The 21,385-nt window shown below is 38.3% G+C and overlaps 5 protein-coding genes across 5 annotated transcripts; 2 read left to right on the top strand and 3 right to left on the bottom strand.

Annotated features, from left to right (window-relative positions):
* Positions 1 to 4,018: 4,018 nt before the first annotated feature.
* LOC112081992 lies at positions 4,019 to 5,002 on the bottom strand. The gene has a single exon (XM_024149069.1). The coding sequence runs from the start codon at positions 5,000 to 5,002 to the stop codon at positions 4,019 to 4,021; it is 984 nt and encodes a 327-aa protein (XP_024004837.1).
* Positions 5,003 to 7,346: 2,344 nt separating this feature from the next.
* Positions 7,347 to 8,297, top strand: LOC112081991 (probable splicing factor 3A subunit 1). The gene is made up of 2 exons (XM_024149068.1): positions 7,347 to 7,491; positions 7,543 to 8,297. Exons 1-2 carry the CDS (start codon positions 7,347 to 7,349, stop codon positions 8,295 to 8,297), a joined length of 900 nt encoding a protein of 299 aa, XP_024004836.1.
* A 286-nt stretch (positions 8,298 to 8,583) lies between these two features.
* On the bottom strand, positions 8,584 to 10,085 carry LOC18028289 (uncharacterized protein At4g15970). The gene is made up of 3 exons (XM_006414525.2): positions 9,900 to 10,085; positions 9,332 to 9,706; positions 8,584 to 9,114 (listed from the first exon to the last, which is right to left on the bottom strand). Exons 1-3 carry the CDS (start codon positions 10,083 to 10,085, stop codon positions 8,596 to 8,598), a joined length of 1,080 nt encoding a protein of 359 aa, XP_006414588.2. The 3' UTR covers positions 8,584 to 8,595.
* Positions 10,086 to 16,671: 6,586 nt separating this feature from the next.
* LOC18028885 (epoxide hydrolase A) lies at positions 16,672 to 18,556 on the top strand. Its single transcript, XM_006414524.2, has 3 exons — positions 16,672 to 17,315; positions 17,916 to 18,157; positions 18,238 to 18,556. The coding sequence occupies exons 1-3, from the start codon at positions 16,698 to 16,700 to the stop codon at positions 18,491 to 18,493; spliced, it is 1,116 nt and encodes a 371-aa protein (XP_006414587.1). The 5' UTR covers positions 16,672 to 16,697; the 3' UTR covers positions 18,494 to 18,556.
* Positions 18,557 to 18,666: 110 nt separating this feature from the next.
* On the bottom strand, positions 18,667 to 20,888 carry LOC18028884 (nudix hydrolase 7). Its single transcript, XM_024148806.1, has 8 exons — positions 20,649 to 20,888; positions 20,455 to 20,520; positions 20,217 to 20,357; positions 20,018 to 20,095; positions 19,500 to 19,550; positions 19,359 to 19,393; positions 19,162 to 19,273; positions 18,667 to 19,069 (listed from the first exon to the last, which is right to left on the bottom strand). The coding sequence occupies exons 1-8, from the start codon at positions 20,781 to 20,783 to the stop codon at positions 18,848 to 18,850; spliced, it is 840 nt and encodes a 279-aa protein (XP_024004574.1). The 5' UTR covers positions 20,784 to 20,888; the 3' UTR covers positions 18,667 to 18,847.
* Between the last annotated feature and the right edge of the window lie 497 nt (positions 20,889 to 21,385).

Below are 21,385 nucleotides of genomic sequence, written 5' to 3'. Positions count from 1 at the left end.
TTTTTCATATTTCTCTCCATCATCTTCGACTTCTACTTCTTTTGATTTATCTATTAAGGGAAAAACTCTTATCTTATTGTTTCCATAAGCAGTGTATATATACATTACATAACTAATGTATCAGAAACCCTAATGGGCCATGAGACATTAACCTGATGGTTAATGGGCCGGTTACTAGAAGTCCATTTGTTTATAACACTCCCCCTTGGACAAGGTAACCGTGCCTGTCACAAAACCGGGATCTCTATAATGCGCTGGGGAACGTTGCCTCATTAAAACCTTACCAGGAAAACCCAGTGGGAAAAACCATGGTGAAGGAAAAAGAGTACAACACGCATTACTCCCCCTGGTTTAGGCATCACTGTAGATCTCTAAGTCTACGCATTCCTATCTGATGAATGAGCTTCCGGAGTGTAGAAGTCGGTAATGATTTAGTGAATAGATCGGCTGAATTTTCGCTTGATCGGACTTGCTGAACCTTGACCTGACCATCCTTCTGTAGCTCATGAGTGAAGAAGAATTTGGGCAGAATATGCTTCGTCCGGTCACCTTTGATGTAGCCGTCCTTGAGTTGAGCGATACAAGCTGCATTGTCTTCATACATCACCGTAGGCTCCTTATCTTCGTCCATACCACAATCTGATCGGATATGCTGAGTCATGGACCGCAACCAAACACACTCTCTACTAGCTTCGTGAATGGCCAAGATTTCCGCATGGTTGGATGAGGTAGCGGCAATAGTCTGCTTCATGGATCTCCAAGATATGGCTGTTCCTCCATGCGTGAAAACATAACCGGTTTGAGACCGGGCACAGTGCGGATCTGACAAATATCCTGCATCAGCAAAACCAACTAGACCATCCTTGTTATGGTTAGAATAAAATAATCCCAAGTCCTTAGTACCTTGAAGGTATCTAAGGATGTGCTTAATACCGTTCCAGTGCCTTTGAGTTGGACACGAACTAAAGCGAGCTAAGAGGCTCACGACAAAGCAGATGTCTGGTCTAGTGTGACTAGCCAAGTACATTAATGCTCCTATAGCACTGAGGTATGGCATTTCAGGACCGAGGATTTCTTCATCGTCCTTCTTTGGACCGAATGGATCACTATCCAATCCAAGGCTCCTCACAACCATTGGGCTGGTCAATGGGTGGGCCTGGTCCATATTGAATCTCTTGAGTACCTTTTCAGTGTATGCCAATTGATGCACAAGGATTCCGTCATTGACGTACTCAAGTTGTAATCCCAAACAGAATTTAGTTTTGCCTAGGTCTTTCATTTCAAACTCTGCTTTTAAGCATTCAACTGTTTGGGCGATTTCACCAGATGTTCCGAGGATGTTCAAGTCATCCACGTATACTGCTATGATTACAAATCCTTTGTTTTGATATTTTCTGATGAAGATGCATGGACTGATCGGATTGTTTTCGTAGCCTTCTCTGATGAGATATTCGCTTAACCAGTTATACCACATACATCCGCTTTGTTTCAGTCCATATAAGGATTTGTTCAGCCTAATGCAGTGTTTATCACGAGATGCATGTTTATCTTTGAGCTCAATACCATCTGGTAATCTCATATAGATTTCACTGTCCAGTGGTCCATAAAGATATGCGGTTACAACATCCATTAACCGCAAATCTAAGTTTTCTCTTATGGCCAGACTTATGAGGAATCGAAATGTAGTTGCATCCACCACTGGAGAATAAGTCTCCTCATAATCGATTCCGGGTCTCTGTGAGAATCCTTGTGCTACAAGGCGTGCCTTGTATCTAACGACTTCGCCGAGTTCGTTTCTTTTACGCACAAAGACCCATTTGTTTCCCACTGGTTTAACATCGAATGCTGTCCTTAAGATCGGACCAAACACATTCCGTTTCTTTAAACTATTCAACTCCACGTTTATGGCTTCTTTCCATTTCAGCCAATCTGATCTACGAGTGCACTCAATTATAGACGTGGGTTCTAGATCCTCTTGCGTGTGCGCAATCTCAAGTGCTACCTTGTATGCAAAAGTTTCATTGATGTCGACATCTTTTCTGTTCCATAGAGAACCGAATATGATATAATTGATTGAGATCTCATTATTATCAATCCTTTCAGAACCTTGAGTTTTGGCGTCCCAAACCTCTTGAGATGGTTCGATAGGGTAAGTATCAGCTGAGGCTGTATCCGTGTTCTCTTGAATCCCGGTTTCAATCATTGCACCTTTCTTTGATTTCCGGGGATTCTTATCTTTGGAACCTGGTGGTCTGCCACGTTTCTTACGTGCGTCAGACTCTGTAGCAACTTGACTTTTCCCTGAGGGGACATCTATTCGTACTGGTGCATTACAAGCTGGTATGTACGATTTGGTAACTTTGTTCGGGTCAGCAAAGGAATCTGGCAATTGATTAGCTAGCTTTTGTAAATGTATAATTCTTTGGACCTCTGAATCACATTCTAGAGTCCGAGGATCTTGCCATTGTGTGGATGTTTGATTCCATGAAAGTTCTTTTACCAGCTTGTCTGTCTCACCACCTAATCTAGGATATACCGATTCATCAAATCGGCAATCTGCATATCTGGCTTTAAACAGATCTCCTGTAGTTGGATCGAGATATTTAATGATGGTGGGAGAATCAAAACCAACATATATTCCCATCCTCCTTTGAGGTCCCATTTTAGTCCTCTGTGGTGGTGCAATGGGTACATAGACTGAACACCCAAATGTTTTAATATGGGAGACGTCTGGCTCATGACCCGTTAGCAATTGGGATGGTGAATATTTGTGCTCACTAGATGGTCGTATGCGTATTAGTTCAGCGGCATGTAAGACTGCGTGTCCCCAAGCTGAGACCGGGAGTTGTGACCTCATGAGTAATGGTCTAGCAACCCATTGAATTCGTTTAATGAAGGATTCAGCTAATCCATTTTGTGTATGGACATGTGGAACGGGATGTTCAACACTTACCCCCATGGACATACAATATTCATTAAACGCTTGGGAAGTGAATTCACCAGCATTATCAAGACGTATAGTCTTTAATGGGAAGTCTGGAAAATGGGCTCGTAATCTGATGATTTAGGCCAATAACCTAGCAAAAGCCTGGTTCCTAGAAGAGAGCAGACAGACATGCAACCAGCGGGTCGATGCGTCAATGAGGACCATGAAATATCTGAATGTCCCACAAGGTGGGTGAATTGGTCCACATATGTCTCCTTGGATTCTTTCCAGAAAGTTCAAGGTCTCTTTAGACACTTTGACTGGTGAAGGTCGGGTAATCAGTTTCCCTTGTGAGCAAGCTGTGCACTTGAGGTGCTGAGGGAAAATACCATTTGGTTTAAGGCTGTGCCCTTTAGAATTCTGGACTAATTTACGCATCATGTTCGCACCGGGATGACCCAGGCGATCATGCCAAATAGTGTAATCTAAAAACCGTGCTTTGATAGCAGCATTAGCCTCAATCATACTGACTTTAGCATGGTAAATGCCAGTAGATACGGCGGGTATAGTTTCAAAAACTTGTTTATGGCCATTTATCATTTTAGTGATAATTAAAAACTCTTTGTTCCCTTCATCATGAGTTTCGATATGGAAACCATTCAATCTTATGTCTTTGAAACTCAATAGGTTTCTCTTAGAACTGGGTGAGTATAAGGCATCAGATATGTCTAGATATGTGCCATTTGATAACAGCACATTAGCTTGGCCATGGCCCTCTATTAGGCTCGAACTACCCGCTATAGTGCTAATGTTTGCGGTTTTGATTACTAAATTTATGAAGTAATTCTTGTCTTTTAGAATGGTGTGGCTCGATCCACTATCCACAATGATATCCATATTGTCTTGCATATCTTTATTAAACAAGAATTATAATTCAATAACATGCAAAAATGAGATGTAAATAAAACATTACTCCATAAATTAAAATGTAAAAGCAAAAGGTCTTAAAAATCCAAAGTAAAGACAATAAATCCAAAAAACAAAAGATAAAGGTTTAAGGAGTAATGAAAAACAAATTCAGATTTTTTGAGATCAATCAAGGAGGTCGGAGAGCTCATAATCCATGCCATCAATCTTATCATCCTTTGAGTCATCTTCATTGACTTGATGAACCAGGTTAGCCTCATGATTATCTTTCCCATACTTCTGGTAGAGCTCAGCAAGATATTTGGGAGTACGGCAGATCTTGACCCAATGATTAGTCATTCCGCATCTTGAGCAAGGAGTTGGTCTAGATGAACTGCCTCTTTGGGTCGGTTTGTTGATACCACGACCCTTACCCCGACCAAAACTGAGGTTAGGTCGGTTATCTTGGTTCGGTCTACCGCGTCTTCTGCCGCGCAGTCCATGTCCATTTCCACGTCCACGTCCACGATCTGAGGATCTGTTACGTTGGACGAAGTTGGACTCTTTTCTGGTTCCTTCTGGCAATGGGGCTGATCCTGGAGGCCGCATGGCACTGTTCCTCAACAGAAGCTGATTGTTCTTTTCAGCAAGCAGTAAGCAAGATATCAAATCCTCATAGGTGCTATGATTCATGGCACGGTATTGTTGTTGGAGAACAACATTGGGAGTGCCAAAAGTAGAGAATGTTTTCTCTAGCATATCCTTATCAGTGACCTCCTCGCCACATAGTTTTATGAGTGCAACTATCCGAAAGAGTTCGGAATTGAATTCTTCGACGGATTTGAAATCTTCGAACCGTAGGTTCTTCCAGTCGAACTTGGCTTGGGGCAGTATGACCGTTTTCTGATGGTCATATCGCTTTTTCAGTGCCACCCAAAGTTCGAGTGAATCCTCAAGAGTGAGGTATTGTTGCTTGAGAGACTCAGCGAGGTGATGGCGGATAATAAATATCGCCGAGTACCGTTCTGTTTGAGTCGCGGTGTTGGGATCTTTGATGCATTCACCCAGACTTTTTGAGTTGAGGTAGATCTTGGTGTCAAGGGCCCATTTGAGGTAGTTATCTCCGGAGACAGTGAGTGCCTCATATTCGACCTTCTGAATGTTTGACATCTGAAACATATAATAATTTATGTTAAATAATCAATAGTATGAGACTATGATCATTGGAATAGGGGATTTAAGGTATTCTTGGAAAAACTTTCCATTTCAGGAAACGTGCTATTTTAGGAAACTTGCTATATAAGGGAACTCTAAAATCGAACCTTAGGGTTTATAACCTAGCCGGTTTACTAGAGTTTCCAAATTTAGCTCTAATAGATAAACTAATTTGAAATTAATTTTTTTTTTTTTTTTTAGATTGATTTTGGAAACTAATTTGAAATTAACCGATTAAGCTTAAACCGATCGGATTGATCGATTAAACAACAAAACCGGTTAAATTAGATTTAATTTTGGAAACCGGTTATTAGGGTTATTAATCGGTTAAGGGATTAAACTAAACGGATTTGCTAGGGTTTAATTTTTATTAGGAAAAACCGATCGGTTTAAACTTAAACCCTATCGATTTAGGATTAGAATTTATCGGTTTATAAACGGTTTAGGTGGATCGATTGGTTTAGAGTTTAAGGGGTCGATTGGTTTAGGATTTAGGAGCTTGCATGGACCGGTTTTAGGGTTTTCAAGGATCGGATCTAAGATAAATAACCGATCGGTTTAGGATTTAAACCGATCGATCTCGGTTTAACGATAGACAAACCAAAACGATTTTAGATCTAGGGTTTTGCAAAGATTTAGGTTTCGGTTGCAAGGAATTTTAGTGTTTGGTTTAGATGATGCTAGGACCGATCGGTATAGGGTTTGAACAAAGCATTAGGGTTTAGGTTTTATATGATAAAGCCGATTAGGAAAAATAAAACCAATTAGGGTTTTGACAAGAAGAAAGAGGATCGGTTTGGTTATGGTTTTAAAAACGAAAAAGACGATGAAGAATCATGAAAAGAACCGATCCATATTAGGGTTTTCAAAAAAAAAAAAACCAAAACTTTGATTAGGATCTATAGTTTTAGATAATACCTTTTCGCCAAATGGATTTCTGACCGGCTTATGATCTGGGAGCTAAAGACCACAGATATCTACTGGAAACTCCTGAGAATGATGGCCAGAAGGGAGGACGAACAGCTGCTACAATGGAGGAACCACCGCTTGGAAAGAATCACCCGCTAAAGTGGGACAGCGCCGATTGTTTTGAGTCTTGAGGGCGCGTCTGGTGTCAGATTGAGGAGCGGTTTTCACCACTAGATTCTTATCTTCCAGGGCTTCAAAATGATATGTAGATCGCCTTCTAACTCCTTGTATTTTGAGAGATATGATCGTTTGAAGTTGAGCTTCGTGCTGATAACGTATTAAGGGAAAAACTCTTATCTTATTGTTTCCATAAGCAGTGTATATATACATTACATAACTAATGTATCAGAAACTCTAATGGGCCATGAAACATTAACCTGATGGTTAATGGGCCGGTTACTAGAAGTCCATTTGTTTATAACATTATCCTCTTTATATTCTTCGACTTTTTCCTTTTTTTTTTTTTCATTCCAGGTTTTCTTCTTTTATCCTCTTTGTCTTTTATTCTTACTAATCTTGTGTACGTATTTTTCATCTTCTACTTCATCTTCATCTACTTCATTTTCTTTACATTTTATTTTTTCTTTTTTCTCCTATTTGTTTTTACTATTTTTTATTGTTTTTTAACTCTTTTTTTTACCATCGTCGTTTTTTCCATTCTTTTTTCCAAATTTTTACTCTTTTTCTATTTGATGAAAAATAATAATTATAAAAAGTCTATCTATTAGTTGAGTTATTAACTTTAGTTTTAGTGTTCTTGTTTTCATTTAAATGAAAATTAATTATTATTTTAAAATGCATGAATTAATTAAATTATTAACTTTAATTTTTATTTTTTGCTGATGTGGATACCTTATATGAGAAAACTCTCCTGTTATATATAAAGACTGTTTAAACAGAAACTAAATCAACAAAGGAAATTAAGCTTAAAGGAAATCATGAAGAAAAGACAAACAAATAGAATGGAAATTACTAACAATAGGAAATAGCAATTTACTATTGTTTAGAATCACAACTCTATAAATAAAGTTCAAGGCTCAACGTTTAATGTATTAGAAACAAAGATCATATACAAAGAGAGAAGAGAGAGAAAATTAATCAAGAGAGGGAAAAGTTTTATACAAATCATCACAAAATCCCAACAAACCCATTAAAAAAGGTGAACACTGGGTGTTTTGGTTTGGTTTATAAATTCGCTAGCCTAGGGTTTGTCGATTGCCAAAGGTTCAAATCCCGAAGTGGTTCGTTAGGGCTAGCTTTTCGGATCTCTCTCTCCGAAACCCTAATTAGTCATTACCCTGATATTGATTTTAAAGTTTCGAAAAAAACAATGTCCAGTCCGATGGAGGTTAATGAATTGCATTCGGGGCAAAACAAGACTAGCGAAATCACTCAGCCACCTGCGGATAAATTCACTAGACGTATAGTGGAGCAAGCGGCAAGTTTAGTTTCCAAGAAGGGGTTGGAGTTTGAGAGTTAGATCGAGCCCAAAGATGCAAGATTCAACTTTTTGAGGGATCCAACAGATGCTCATCACGCCTATTACAAGCACAAGCTCGCTGAATACTGTGCACCGAATCAAAACCGAGATCCGGATGATGATAGTGTTGATTATGAAGGTTTTCTCGAGCCTGAGGATCATCTAAGGAGTCTTGAGATCTTTGACACGCCTCCACATGTGAGAATTAATACTCTTATCGAGAGAACGGCTCTATTGGTTGCCCAAAACGGGTCTGAGTTTGAGAGCACGGTCATGAACCGTACTGCGGATGATCCAAGATTCAACTTTCTCAACATTCTAGATCCTGATCACGAATTTTATAGTAGCAAGCTTCGTCATTACTCTTCTAAGTATCCAGGCAGACGAGCTCAACGTTTGAATGTTGTATCAAATGCACTTTGTGTACTCCCTGAGTGTGTACGCCCTAAAGGGATGAAGCTCACGGAGCTTGACACTATTAGGATGACAAAGCCTCACTTTCATCAGTTTCTAAAGCCCACTGATAGGTGGTTCCCTTTTTTTAAAGAAGTTGTTGCTTCGTGTTCGCAGGTATGGAAGCCCCCCAAAGATTTGAATGAAGATCTGAGAAAGAATCCTGATCAAATGGATTCCATTTTTAAAGATTTATTCTTGTTTACTCGTTTCCATGAGATTAATATAAAGCTTGATTCTCGGGCCAAAATATATTTTGCTAACAAGGAGTTGCCACCAACTGTGGAACAAAAGTTTGACGAGTTAGCCCTTGTTCCAGGCCAGTTTCTTGCTCAACATCCGGTATAAATGTTTTCTTCAGACTCTTATAGATAGCTTTTTTTTTTCCTTCTACTACTTTTCTTGAGTTGTATCCAATCTAATTAGCAGCAGTCAATCGAGAATGTTAATTTGTTCTTGAACTTTTTTTCGTCAATCAATTTTTTCAAGAACCTTAAGATGCATTTTCATATATATAGTCCAATATTATATTTTAGTGTATAAATCGGTTTTGTTGCAAGGACTTAACTTTTGCTTCATTTGGAATCTTTAGCTTCCAATAAAAAAAAAAAAAAGAGATTGATGTAATCTTTTCTTGCATCGATCACTAAACCCTTGTCTTCTTAGTTTTTTTCACTCTTCCCCAGCAATGATCCGGTGATCGCCATCTCATTTTCCGGCCATCGACTGTCCCAGCCGCAGATATGTAAGCGTTCCAATCCTCAAGCACTTGTCTCAAATCAAAAATCTTGTTCTGTAGACCAAAACAACAATTGGCATGCATAGTGATTACTTTGTTCATCTCACGACTCATTTGACAGAATCCTCGGAAGTAAACCGTATCGAGAAACCTTATCGTAAGCCCAAGTTTTTTCGTGATATAACGGTCGTGTTTGATCTTGTTGAACACGTCCTGATCTTTCTTGCCTCCGAATCTCGACCTTGAACCGTACCAGTAATTGTAGAACTTGACAGTTCGTTGGTTGGCTTGGACGAAATAGAAACCGGTGTTGACGACGTTTCTCTTGTCCATAGAGTTGCCATTGTAGCTGTCACAAGAGACTTGGAAATCTCCTTTTGAGAATAGACGAGGAAATGGATCTCGAAGCCACATTATATCCATGTCCTATTTTCCAATTTCAAGAACAATTAACATAAAAAAATAGGTACAATATATATCTAATCAAATTTCAAGACTACCAATTTGGACCTATGTTTTATTTCACCATAATTAATTAGCGCTATGGTTAAAACCTCAAAGAATAAAAAGTCATCCACTCATGATTTTTGAGTTGAAAAGTTAATAATTTCTAAATATTCACGTGAAATATATAGATAGATACCGTGGAGATGAAGCTATATCCGAGCTTCAAGAGAGAGCCCAAGAACTCAATACGACGCCACATCAATTTGAGATAATCTTGCGTCATGTAGTTCTTCTGGCCGGAGAAATCAACTCCGGCGGTCTTCAAGAAGTAGCAACGGTGGGGATAGACTTTCAAGCACCGTGAGTAGGCTTTCTCGTCTAGACATATCACCACAAGGTGACGGAGCAACCGCTTAGTCCCTTGGCCGACGTGAAAACTTTCGATAAACAAGTCGAATATGGAGTTTGGCTCAGCCCAGGCCCGGATTAAGAAAGTTATTATAACCGTTTTCTCCTCTGTCGCTGCTTCTCTCATGATATCTTCCAAACTTCTCTTATGTTTTGATTCATACTGCCGAAATATCAAATTTAGATGAGCTAAAAGAAACGCAAATTGAGAATTAGACCCTTCAAAAATAAACGCGCGCAATTTGCGTTTGAGAATCCCAAAAATGTTATGTAGTAGATGAATGTATATATGTTACTTAACGAGATTGGTTTTGTTAGAGTCTTGTTTGGTCGGGATCGGCTGCAGCGACGTAAACGCGGAAAAACCGAGAAGCTGCGGCTGGATGGGAGATTCCCAACGGTAGCACACTAGGAGCATCAAAACAGTTGCGGTTAGGAAAACTGTGATCCTCTTCATATCTCTCCTCCCGATTATCAACTGTTCTCGCCGCAGCGAATTGTTGTTGCAACCTTCTTCGGTATAATGCTAACACTCCGTACATCAGCCATATTTGTTTCTCACAAGTGACATCAATTATTTCGAATGGAACGTATAAAAGCTTAATTTAGTCATATGTTTACGTGAGATCATATAAATCCTTTTGGTGAGTGAGTAAATTTAGTTATCTTTGATCTATCCATCTTTTTCGATACTTTAATATCATAGAGAGAGAGAGATTTACGAAACCTGTGGAAGCTTCCTTAGAGCATCATTATCGGTGAAAACTCTATTAAGTTTCTTAGTAATTTTTTATTAATAAATTTGAGTGAGAAATCTTATTAAGAAATCTAATATTTTTATATGGTTTATTGGTAAACCTTTAAATGAGTTTCTTAAAAACAAAAAAAAAAACTTAGCAGCGGAGTACGAAGCGGAATCAGAGGAGAAATTGGGATGCTTGGAGGCCAAATTGAAGAGGCGGAGAGCAGCGGAATTTTCGGGCTGCCTACAGAGAGAGTCCAGAAGCTTGACGTCTGGGAAGCGAGAACGGCGGAGTGAGGCAAAGCAAAGGATAAAGGAAGAAGGAGGAGCGAGATTGAGAGAGAGGAATAGGTGAGTTAGACTTGTGGCTTGGGAGATAGAAAAATGATAGAATTTTTGACAAGAGGAGAACGCCATTGTTGGAAGTAGATTATAGAAGTTTATGAGATGAATGAAAGAGTAACAATCAAAGGGGTTTCACGATGATTTCGCCGGAGAAAAGTGGTAGAAGAAATGAAGAAATGGTTGAGAAAATTGTCTGGCGAATGATTTTGAAACACCTGTTTTTAAGAACTGGTTCTTAAAGATCCCAAATAAGAGCTGACTCTTATACTATTTGGACTTTAAACATTAATTAAATAATTAAAAAAGGTAAGAAATCCAGATTGGAACCCCAGATAATGATGGTTTTAGCCTTGTGGTTAATGGGTCTTTAATGCTTCTACACCAAGAGATCTGGGTTTCGAGTCCCGGAAGGTGCGATTTATTATTAATTTGCAGATTAATGGAGACAAGCTTACAGGAGGTTTTCAACGTGATGCATGGAGATTCGTTTGGCGTATTTGCAGGCGGGATACTTGTCCGTTGTTAAATTACCGATGTAATAGTTCTCATAATTTGTAATAGAATAATAGATCAGTGTTAAAAAAAAAAGAGATTTACGAAACCTCCAATGTAAACATCTAGTTTTTATTATATATATGCCGTCTTTGTTAATGAATCTTTTTTCTTGGAAAATTACATTCTATATATAGTTCATCCCAAAATCTCTTCTAACCTTGTTTTTTTTGTTATGATTTTTTTTTTTAAGACACCATCTTATGTTTCTGTCAAGCATATATAAAATTTACAACACATGTGCTCTGATGCTCATCAAGTCATCATACTTTTAGTCTTTGTATAATCACAAAATTCGAGTTTTGTTTATAGCCGTATAATACGTACCATCACATGTTTTGTCTTGACCGGAAAACAAAAACAAAGTATATTCATATAATTACTTGATAACCATAAACCATGTAAATAACAACATTAATCATCGCCAGTTTTCAACTTTTAACTATATTAATAAATAATAACTGATCGATGTCCGACTTTCACCAAGCGCATATATAATTTTTTAAAATGTAGAACTCATTATAGATCTAAACGTAATTTTTTTGCCGAGCTAGACCATTTATCATAAGGTTTTCATCATATATAGGTTTATGTAATTAATTTCACTATCTAATATCTATCACTATATACTTGGATATTATTTCGTTTGGTCCGTTTATATTGATATTTTATATAAAAGAAATTAAGAAATATATAAGAATACGTATTTTATCGTATTGATACGTATTATTTCGTTCTGCCCGTGTATATTCATACATGATAAAAAGAAAAGAGAATACGTATTGATTCTCTCCGGTTGACACATAAATGCAGTAAGCTAGCATTGGAAGAAAAGTGAATGACTTGAGCAAAAACGTAGTGATACCACTATGTAACCATCAAGCAAAATAAAGAATACTCTTTTGATACTGTCAAAGTAATTTTCGGAAGTAATTTATTCATCAGCCTAAAGGCACATATATATACAAATACATTGGTCAACCTTAAGTTAGAAACTAGCAATATGGGACAAATTACTCTAATAATTCTAATAACTAACTATACAAGGCCCAATAAACCTAATATCTCTTAATACCCCCCCTCAAATTGGAGCATGGAGATCTCGAATGCCCAACTTGCACAAAATTCCTTTGAACGGACGTCCTCCAAGTGTTTTAGTGAAGATATCCGCCAACTGTTGAGTAGTAGAAACATGTTGGGTCTGAACAATTCCAGCCTGTATATCGTCTCGAATGAAATGACAATCAATCTCCACATGCTTCGTTCTCTCATGAAACACAGGATTAGCTGCAATATGAAGCGTAGACTGGCTGTCACAATATAAATCCATTGGACCAGAATGTGCAATACCCATCGTTAACAACACACTCTTTAACCACTTCAACTCCTTCAATGCAAAAACCATAGCTCGATACTCTGCTTCAGTTGAAGAGCATGATACAACATCTTGCTTCTTTGACTTCCATGACACAGGAGAATTTCCCAATTGTATCAACCATCCACTCAAAGATCTCCTCGTGATTGGACATCCAGCCCAATCTGAATCACACCAAGCTGTAAGATGAAAATTACAATCAGATTTCAACAAAATTCCTATTCCCGGGCACCCTTTCAAGTAACGAACAACTCTCAATGCAGCCATTCAATGATCTTCTCTAGGCTCATTCATAAATTGAGATAAGATGTGAACTGAGTAGGCAAGATCTGGTCTAGTCGCAGCCAAGTAAATCAACCTTCCAACCAGTCTCCGCTACTTCTCTGGATCAGTCAAAATCTTTGTCGTCGACTTTCCCAACTGATGATTTTGCTCCATCGGAAACTCTACAGGCCTACCACCAAGCAAACTGACATCAGCAATAATATCCAGAGCATACTTTCTCTGTGATAAGTATATACCCTCTGCATTTCTTGCAACTTCCAATCCAAGAAAATATTTCAATTTTCCTAGATCCTTCATATGAAAGCAATTGCTTAAATATGTTTTAAACTTTTGTATCACCTCAGGAGAGCTTCCTGTCACCACAAGATCATCCACATACACTAGAACGTGCAAGTGAACTTTATCACGAACTAATGAGAAAAGAGAGTAATCAGCCTTACTCTGTGTAAAACCGTACCCCAAAAGTGCCTTCGAAAGTTTCGCGAACCAACATCGTGGAGCTTGTTTCAAACCATACAGCGACTTGCGCAAACGGCAAACCATACCCTTCTTAGAAGCACCAAAACCCTGAGGTACCCTCATAAAGACCTCTTCATCCAAATCTCCATGAAGAAACGCATTGTGCACATCCATCTGATGTAGCTCCCAATTTTTCCCAGCGGCAACTTGAAGAACCAATCGAACTGTGCTCATCTTTGCTACAGTAGCAAATGTATCAGAATAATCAATCCCTTCTTTTTGACGATTGCCATATGCCACGAGTCGTGCCTTATACCTTTCAATGGAGCCATCTGCATTATACTTGATTGTATAAACCCATTTACACTCAATCACATGCTTACCTGGTGGTAATTGTTCAATCAACCATGTTTGATTTCGTTCTTGGGCCTCAATCTCGAGTCTCATAGCTTCTCTCCATCGCGGATCCTTCATGGCTTCAGCAAAACTTTTCGGCACAACTCCTTCAGTTATACTACACAGAAATGCCTAGTGTGACACAGAGAACCTTTCACAATTCACATAATTCTCAATACCATAATCATTACTCAACTCCTGACTCACAGTGGAAGTATTCATTGTAAATGTCGTATTGCACACATAGTCGCGTAGCTTGACAGAAGATTCTTTCTTTCTCATTCCTCGTCCCAAAGTTTCTGTTGATGCAGGCTGTTGCACAGTTTCAGCCTGTGTCACCGATGCAGGTTCTGTTACTAAAGCAGGCTGCACATTCTCAGACTGTGTAACCGATGCAGGTTCTGTCACTAAAGCAGGTTGCACAATCTCAGACTGTGTAACCGATGCAGGTTCAGTTTGTGGCGCTGTAATTCCTAAGATATCGCGTATTTCGTTTCCTATAGTCTGTCTTTCTTCTTCTGCAACCTTGTCTGACACAACCTGAGTCTGTGCCATTGTATCTCTTGTGAGAGGTTGTATAATTTCACTTGTCAAGGCAGGTTCTATATCGTCAAATCCAACATTATCATCCACATATAACTTCATTTGATTAGAATTAGAAGGCTCATCCACCTGTGCATTTTTTAGCTCCAAATATGGGAATCGTTCCTCAATAAAAGTGACATCCCGAGAAACAAAGATTTCATGTGTCTCCAAGTCAAATAAGTTCCATCCCTTCTTTGCATAAGGGTATCCCAAAAATACACATTTTCTGCTTCTACTCGCAAATTTATCTCCATGACGTTTCTAATTGTGAGCATACGCTAAACATCCAAAAACTCGTATCTCACTATAAGCAGGAGCTTTTCCAAAGATGATTTCATAAGGACTCTTACCATTGTGTAACAACAGAAGGCGTACGATTGATTAGATACGCAGCACTCAAAGCACAATAACTCCAAAGTTCTATTGGTAAATTTGTCTGAAACCTCAACGCTCGTGCGACATTCAATATATGTTGATGTTTTCGCTCTACTCTACCATTTTGTTGAGGAGTTCCCACACACGAAGTTTGATGAATTATCCCTGATGTACGAAAATACTCCTTCATACCCATGAATTCACTACCATTATCACTTCGCACGATTTTTACATGTTTCTCAAACTGACGCTGAATGAGAGCAAAGAAATCTACCATTGTTTTCTGAACTTGTGTTTTATCAGCAAGAAGAAAAACCCACACAGCTCTAGAATAATCATCCACGATAGTTAAAAAATAAGAGGATCCACACACGCTCTGTGTTCGATATGGCCCCCACAAATCACAATGAATCATCTCAAAGCATTCTTTGCTTTTCTCTGTACTCACAGGAAATACATTCCGACACTGCTTTGCTCGGAAACAGACATCGCAATCAGAAACACTAACACTCTTTTGATCCACTTCTGGCAATCTCCTAATAACCTTTTCAGAAGCATGTCCCATCCTTTTATGCCAAAGTTCCAAAGACCCCAACTTACTGACCTTCGCCACATTCACGGTCTTCTGAATACCTTGAAGAAAATACAATCCATCTTTTCTTTCACCCACTGCAATCAGAATTTGCAAAGCAAGATCCTGTATCCGACACATTTGCTTGGAGAACAACACAATGCAATTCATTGCATCAATAATCTGTGACACAGAGATGAGATTACACTTGAGTTCCTTAACAATAAGCACATGCGTCAAAGTTAACTTCTCCGTCAATGCCACACTTCCTTCTCTATCAGCAACCACAACATTTCCATTAGGCAGACCCACTAAACATGGTGAGACTTTATGCACATCAAACATACCACTTAACGTACCCGTCATATGGTGCGATGCACCACTATCAATAATCCACTCATCTGTATAGGTGTTATCACTCACACGATTTGCTATCTCTAATCTCGAATCAAACCATCGAACAAGCTTATGCCATTGATCTTTTTTGAGCCCTGACACAGCCTGAGGATCAACCTGTGACGCCTCTGTGTGTAACGCACGTTTTTCAGTGTGTGACACATGTTCCGTAGGTTTTCCATACTTCTCCAGCCACCAATCTGGATATCCATATACCTGATAACATGATCTCACATCATGACCATACTTCGAACAATAAGAACACTTAATTCTTCGATTCTGAAATCTCATATTTTCTAAAAAAATAGAGAAATTCCTCAGGTTTCTCCACCGAATAAAGAAATCCCAAGCCCTTATGGCTCTACAGAAATCCCGAACCTCGTCGGTCCGAGTTCACCAAAACAAAAAAGCAAGACCTCGTTGCTTTGCTTTTTCCAATAAACCACAACTTATAAACAAGAATTTGAATCAAGAGCTAGACTAAAACTTTATGTAGCCTTAGGCTCTGATTCAAGAGCTAGACCAAAACTTTATGTAGTCTTAGGCTCTGATACCATGTCAAAGTAATTTTCGGAAGTAATTTATTCATCAGCCTAAAGGCACATATATATACAAGTACATCACCTTAAGTTAGAAACTAGCAATGTGGGACAAATTACTCTAATAATTCTAATAACTAACTATACAAGGCCCAATAAACCTAATATCTCTTAATAGATACGTTCACACCTACGAGTTTACTATTCCAATGTAATGTTATGCCCACTCAAAGAGATTCCAATAATTTTAATTGCGAGATTCGAAAACGAGGATGCTGCAAGTTTCACATTGGTTAAATTTTTTATTTTTTTATCTTGTAAGAAATCGACTGAATACATGTCCATCGTTTAAAACAATGAAGACAATAATTTTGATAACTTTTCGTACGCAATAATGCATATGTCCTCTCCTACTTTATTCCTCGCGATACATTTGATAAAACCTTTTGTTCCTTATCTTTAAAATGTGGCATGAGCCTTATAGCCTTACCACAACCAACCAAACACAAACAACGCAAAAGTAAAAAAACCTTCATGTTCTTGTGTAGATCCCTAAACCATTTCCTTCATTTTCTCGGGAAAAAACCAGAGCCAACGACTCAATCTCCCACATTCCCTCAAAACCAATCAAACCCACCAGAGAAACCAACCACCGTGAAGATGTCAAAACTCGACGGCGTAGAACACAAAACACTCAAGGTTAACGGCATAAACATGCACTACGCAGAGATCTCCGGATCAGGAGGAGACCCGATCATCCTCTTCATCCACGGATTCCCTGAGCTTTGGTACACGTGGCGGCACCAGATGGCTGCGCTTTCCTCCTTAGGGTACCGTACCATCGCGCCGGATCTTCGAGGGTACGGTGACACAGACGCGCCGGAGAAAGTGGAGGAGTACGCTTACTTAAACGTGGTCGGAGACTTGGTGGCACATATCGACGCCGTGACGACGAGCGGAGACGAGGCGGTTTTTGTGGTGGGTCATGACTGGGGAGCGATGATTGCGTGGCAGTTGTGTCAGTACCGACCGGAGAAAGTCAAGGCTTTGGTCAACATGAGCGTTGTGTTTTCTCCGAGGAATCCAGATCGAGTTCCGGTTCCGACGTTGAGACATGTCTTTGGTGACGATTATTACATCTGCAGGTTTCAGGTAATTAATAGTTTATTTTTTTGCCCTAATGTTTTTTCATTTGGATTGGTTTCAAAGATAAGACTTGTATCAAACCAAATCGAACAAACCCAAACCAACATCGTCTAATAAGTTTTCGTTGTGGTCAGTATAATTAATTAAGGGATACAAAAACAAAATTAAAAATGAATGACTGGATTAGGAATTTAGGAAACGAGCTATGTTGACCAAAAGTAAATTTAGTTTTTGTTTACTCAAGTCTCAAACCATAATAACCAAATCAAACTAAAGTAAACCAGATCCGTCTGTGATGACTATCACGATGAAACCGAAATATAAAACCGGATCAAAGTAGAAACTCTATAAATTAATATTCGATAAATTAATAAACTCGATTAGTTAATAATTTTTTTTGTTCTAAATTTAAATTTTAACTCAATTAATCTTTATAAATTAATAACTCTATAAATTAGTAAAAATTAAAACTGAATAAAAATTAGGGAAAATTCTAGTTTGGTTAATGAAAAGTGGATTTTAGAATTCTATCATTTAAAGGACTATATAAATCTACAGTACATGTAAAAGAATAAATGTATATGAGTGATTATTTTTGTAATTTAGAAACCTGGAGAGATAGAAGCAGAGTTCAAAAAGTTGGGAACAGAGAATGTGTTGAAAAAGTTCCTCACCTACAAAACGCCTGGCCCGCTTTACCTCCCAAAACCCAAACTATTCAAACGCTCAGAAAACGCAGCGTCTGCGTTACCACCGTGGTTAGCACAAGAAGACCTCCACTATTACGTCAACAAGTACGACAAGAAAGGCTTCACTGGACCAATCAACTACTACCGCAACATTGACCGGTACGCATATTTCCCCGGTTTAATAAGTTAAATCACAGATTTAACCAATCGGTCTAAATTTGGTTTGATTTTTATAACAGAAATTGGGAGCTGACTGCACCGTGGACCGGTGCTAAGATCAGTGTACCGGTGAAGTTCATAGTCGGAGATCAAGATTTGACGTACAATTCGCCGGGAGCTAAGGAATACATTCACGGTGGCGGGTTTAAGAGAGACGTACCATTGCTCGATGAAACCGTCGTGCTCAACGGATTGGGACATTTCCTCCATGAGGAAAGCCCTGACGAGATCAATCAACATATTCACAACTTTTTTCAAAAGTTCCTTGAAAAGTAAAAAAACCACTCGTGTGTATTTGAAACGTTCAAATAAAAGAGAATAACATTCGTGTGCACTTTACAATTACATGTAAGATCGATCTTGTTGACTTTAAATTTCAAATGAACAGCAAATAAAGCCCGGGAACTCGAATTCAGCTGGACTAAACCGGAAATAACATGAAACAGAGCTGAGAATTTAAAACCGGTTAAGGGTAGATGTTTTTGTGAGAATGAAAGCATCACTGTAAATAGATTACAAGACAATGCCAAAGGATGCATTGTCTAAGAAAGCTTGTAAGTAGAAGAAAGAAACACACAGGACAAACACAAATGCCGATATCAAACAGAATCGGATCGGATGAGAATGTTATCAGAGAGAAGAGGAGGCTTGGTTACGCAATTCTTGAAGGCGATTGGCGTGATCAGCATTGCAGTACATAAAGCTCTTTTTACCAGATCCTGTGATAGTTTCCACGGTGGAGAATCCCAAGTATTCTTCCTCGCACTTCTTTTGGCAAATGTTAGCCATGAACTTGAACATCTCGTTCTTCTGGTTCCATGGTTGGTCTACATATTCTTGGATCGGCATCCACTGTAGGTGAAAAACGATATATACCAACCAGCTCAGGTGACGGTAACTTAAACATTTTCTTGGCTCATCAACAGTGAAAGAAGTTATAATACCTTAGCTTGCAAAATCTCAGATTTTTGTTCAGTGATTTCGTAGGAGCGTGGACTTAAGACACAAAGGAAAAACAGATCCGATTTCTTTTTCAAGAATGATTTGTGGCTTTGCCTACGAGTACACAAGAGTAAATCAATATAGAACTGATGGGGTAAGCTAGATCAAATGTTTTCCAAGGCAATGAAACATAATTTACCTGAAAGACAACACTTCAACAAAATCTGCAATAATCTGAAATAAAAACGTCCAATGGAAACGAAACACAGATTTTAGAATAAAATGGAAAGTAAAAGATCGTTAAAATAGATAAATTTGTTTCTGAAAGCAGGATATATACACCAGTTTCTTCTTGCACTTCCCTAGCTACTCCAGTGCAGATATCCTCACCCTGTGGATTTGGAATGTTTTAATTAGAAGCAGCAAGAAAAATAAAACGAACACAACTTCATTTCTGCCATTCTCCTTTTAATTTCAAACTTGATCATCAATTCTCTTTCCAGGGACAAATGTTTGATACTATCGCAAATATATATACCAAGCTGACTAGCCAAGTCGTGAACAGAATTTATGATGTAAAAAATTGATCTGAGTTATTGTAAACACTTTTAAGGTTCAGCGTCGAACAGAAGCTGTCAAAACTTGTTTTATTCTCCAAATCACCACCAAGATAGACTGAAAAAATAAGAAACTCTCAACTCCCCTAGACAATATGCTTAAGACCATTTACAAGCCAAGCGCTCACTAATTGCTCTCTAACCGACTTACTACATCTACATTCAGTCCTAGCTTTAGATATAAGACTATCATTCAGTCCTAGCTAAGAGTTATTTTCTTAAGAAAATCGATGTAACTCACCTCGTTGACAACACCGGTAGGCAGCTTCCACACATTTTTGTCTTTGAAATAACCACTCTTTTCTTGGACAACGAGAACCTGCGCCCATTGAAGAAATGTTTTCATAAACAAACATATTATTATTCATTTAATTGTTATTCTGGTCTTCTTGAGTCCCATAAGAGATTCAAACAAGGGAGTGAATTAATAGGTCTTTTACCTCTTTAGTATTCTTGTTGATGACCAAAGCACCGACACCAACAACATGAGAAGCATTGGCTGGGATGGTATCATCAGTGTGAGAGAGCCAAGATACAACCATCAAGTAATCAGGCTCAGCGTGGTGATATCTAAACCCTTCCCGAAGAATAATAATCACCAAAACACAAACATCATATCCAACGAACCTCTTACCAAAAACACTAAGATACCAATCAATCATTATCAAACCCTCTTACACTAACTGCAGGCTCTACAAGATTAGCAAATTTAAGAGGCAGCTTTATCCAAATTCCCTTCTTTCCCTGCAAATTAACACAAAAAAAAAAAAACGAAGACTTTCATATGATTTCAGACCCTTAAGAGCTCACAATAAGAAAAGGAGAAACTTTATTATAGAATGAAATCTGAAAGTGGGATTGTGGTAAAATACCTCTTCTCTCCAATGCGAAAGCGAAGCCTTAAGCCTTTCGGTGAAAACCTCAGCATCCATGGGTTCCTCTATGGTAACGGTAACGCCATTGAAATTGTCAGTCTCACCTTCAAGTAAAAGGATCTGATTCTCCATCACAATTCAACTCTCTTTGGTTTAAGCCGAATTTGCTCCAAAGTATCTAGCTTGACGATATTTTTTTATCAAAATCGAGCTGAATTGAATTGAATGGTCTCTGCCTCTCTAGGAAAAGATCGAACTCAACAAGACTTTATAAGGGAAGGTGAAGGAGTGAGTGCGAAGCTGAAAAACCATAAGTGGAGAAAAAGTTGGCTAAAAAGCTGCGTCCCCAAAAACAATTTTATTTTCGAATTAAATTTATTAACAAAAACCTGGTTAATTATATTTTTATTCTTATATGTCTCAAAAATCACGAAAATACCTGGATTAAACCCTTCTATTTTATGTTCGACCTGAATATCCGGATAAAATAAAATTTATTAAAAAAAAAAACTTTATTTAATTTGAAATCAAAAATCAGGAAATTGAAATTGGTAAACCGAAAATTGGGTTAAGAAAACCGAACCAAACGAATTTAATTTTGAAAACCAAACATAACCTTAAAAACGAAAATCAAATTTTGTTCTCCCCTTTCTCTCATCATCTTCCCCGAACTATCTCCACTTCCTTCTCTCTTCCGATAATTCTGTAACTTCCCCCTTGAAACGACACTTGCT

Source organism: Eutrema salsugineum, unplaced genomic scaffold (assembly GCF_000478725.1).
Source record: "Eutrema salsugineum unplaced genomic scaffold, Eutsalg1_0 scaffold_1, whole genome shotgun sequence".
Classification (NCBI taxonomy): domain Eukaryota; kingdom Viridiplantae; phylum Streptophyta; class Magnoliopsida; order Brassicales; family Brassicaceae; genus Eutrema; species Eutrema salsugineum.
Note: the sequence above shows the minus strand (reverse complement) of the source record. Positions and strands in the feature narration are given on the sequence as shown.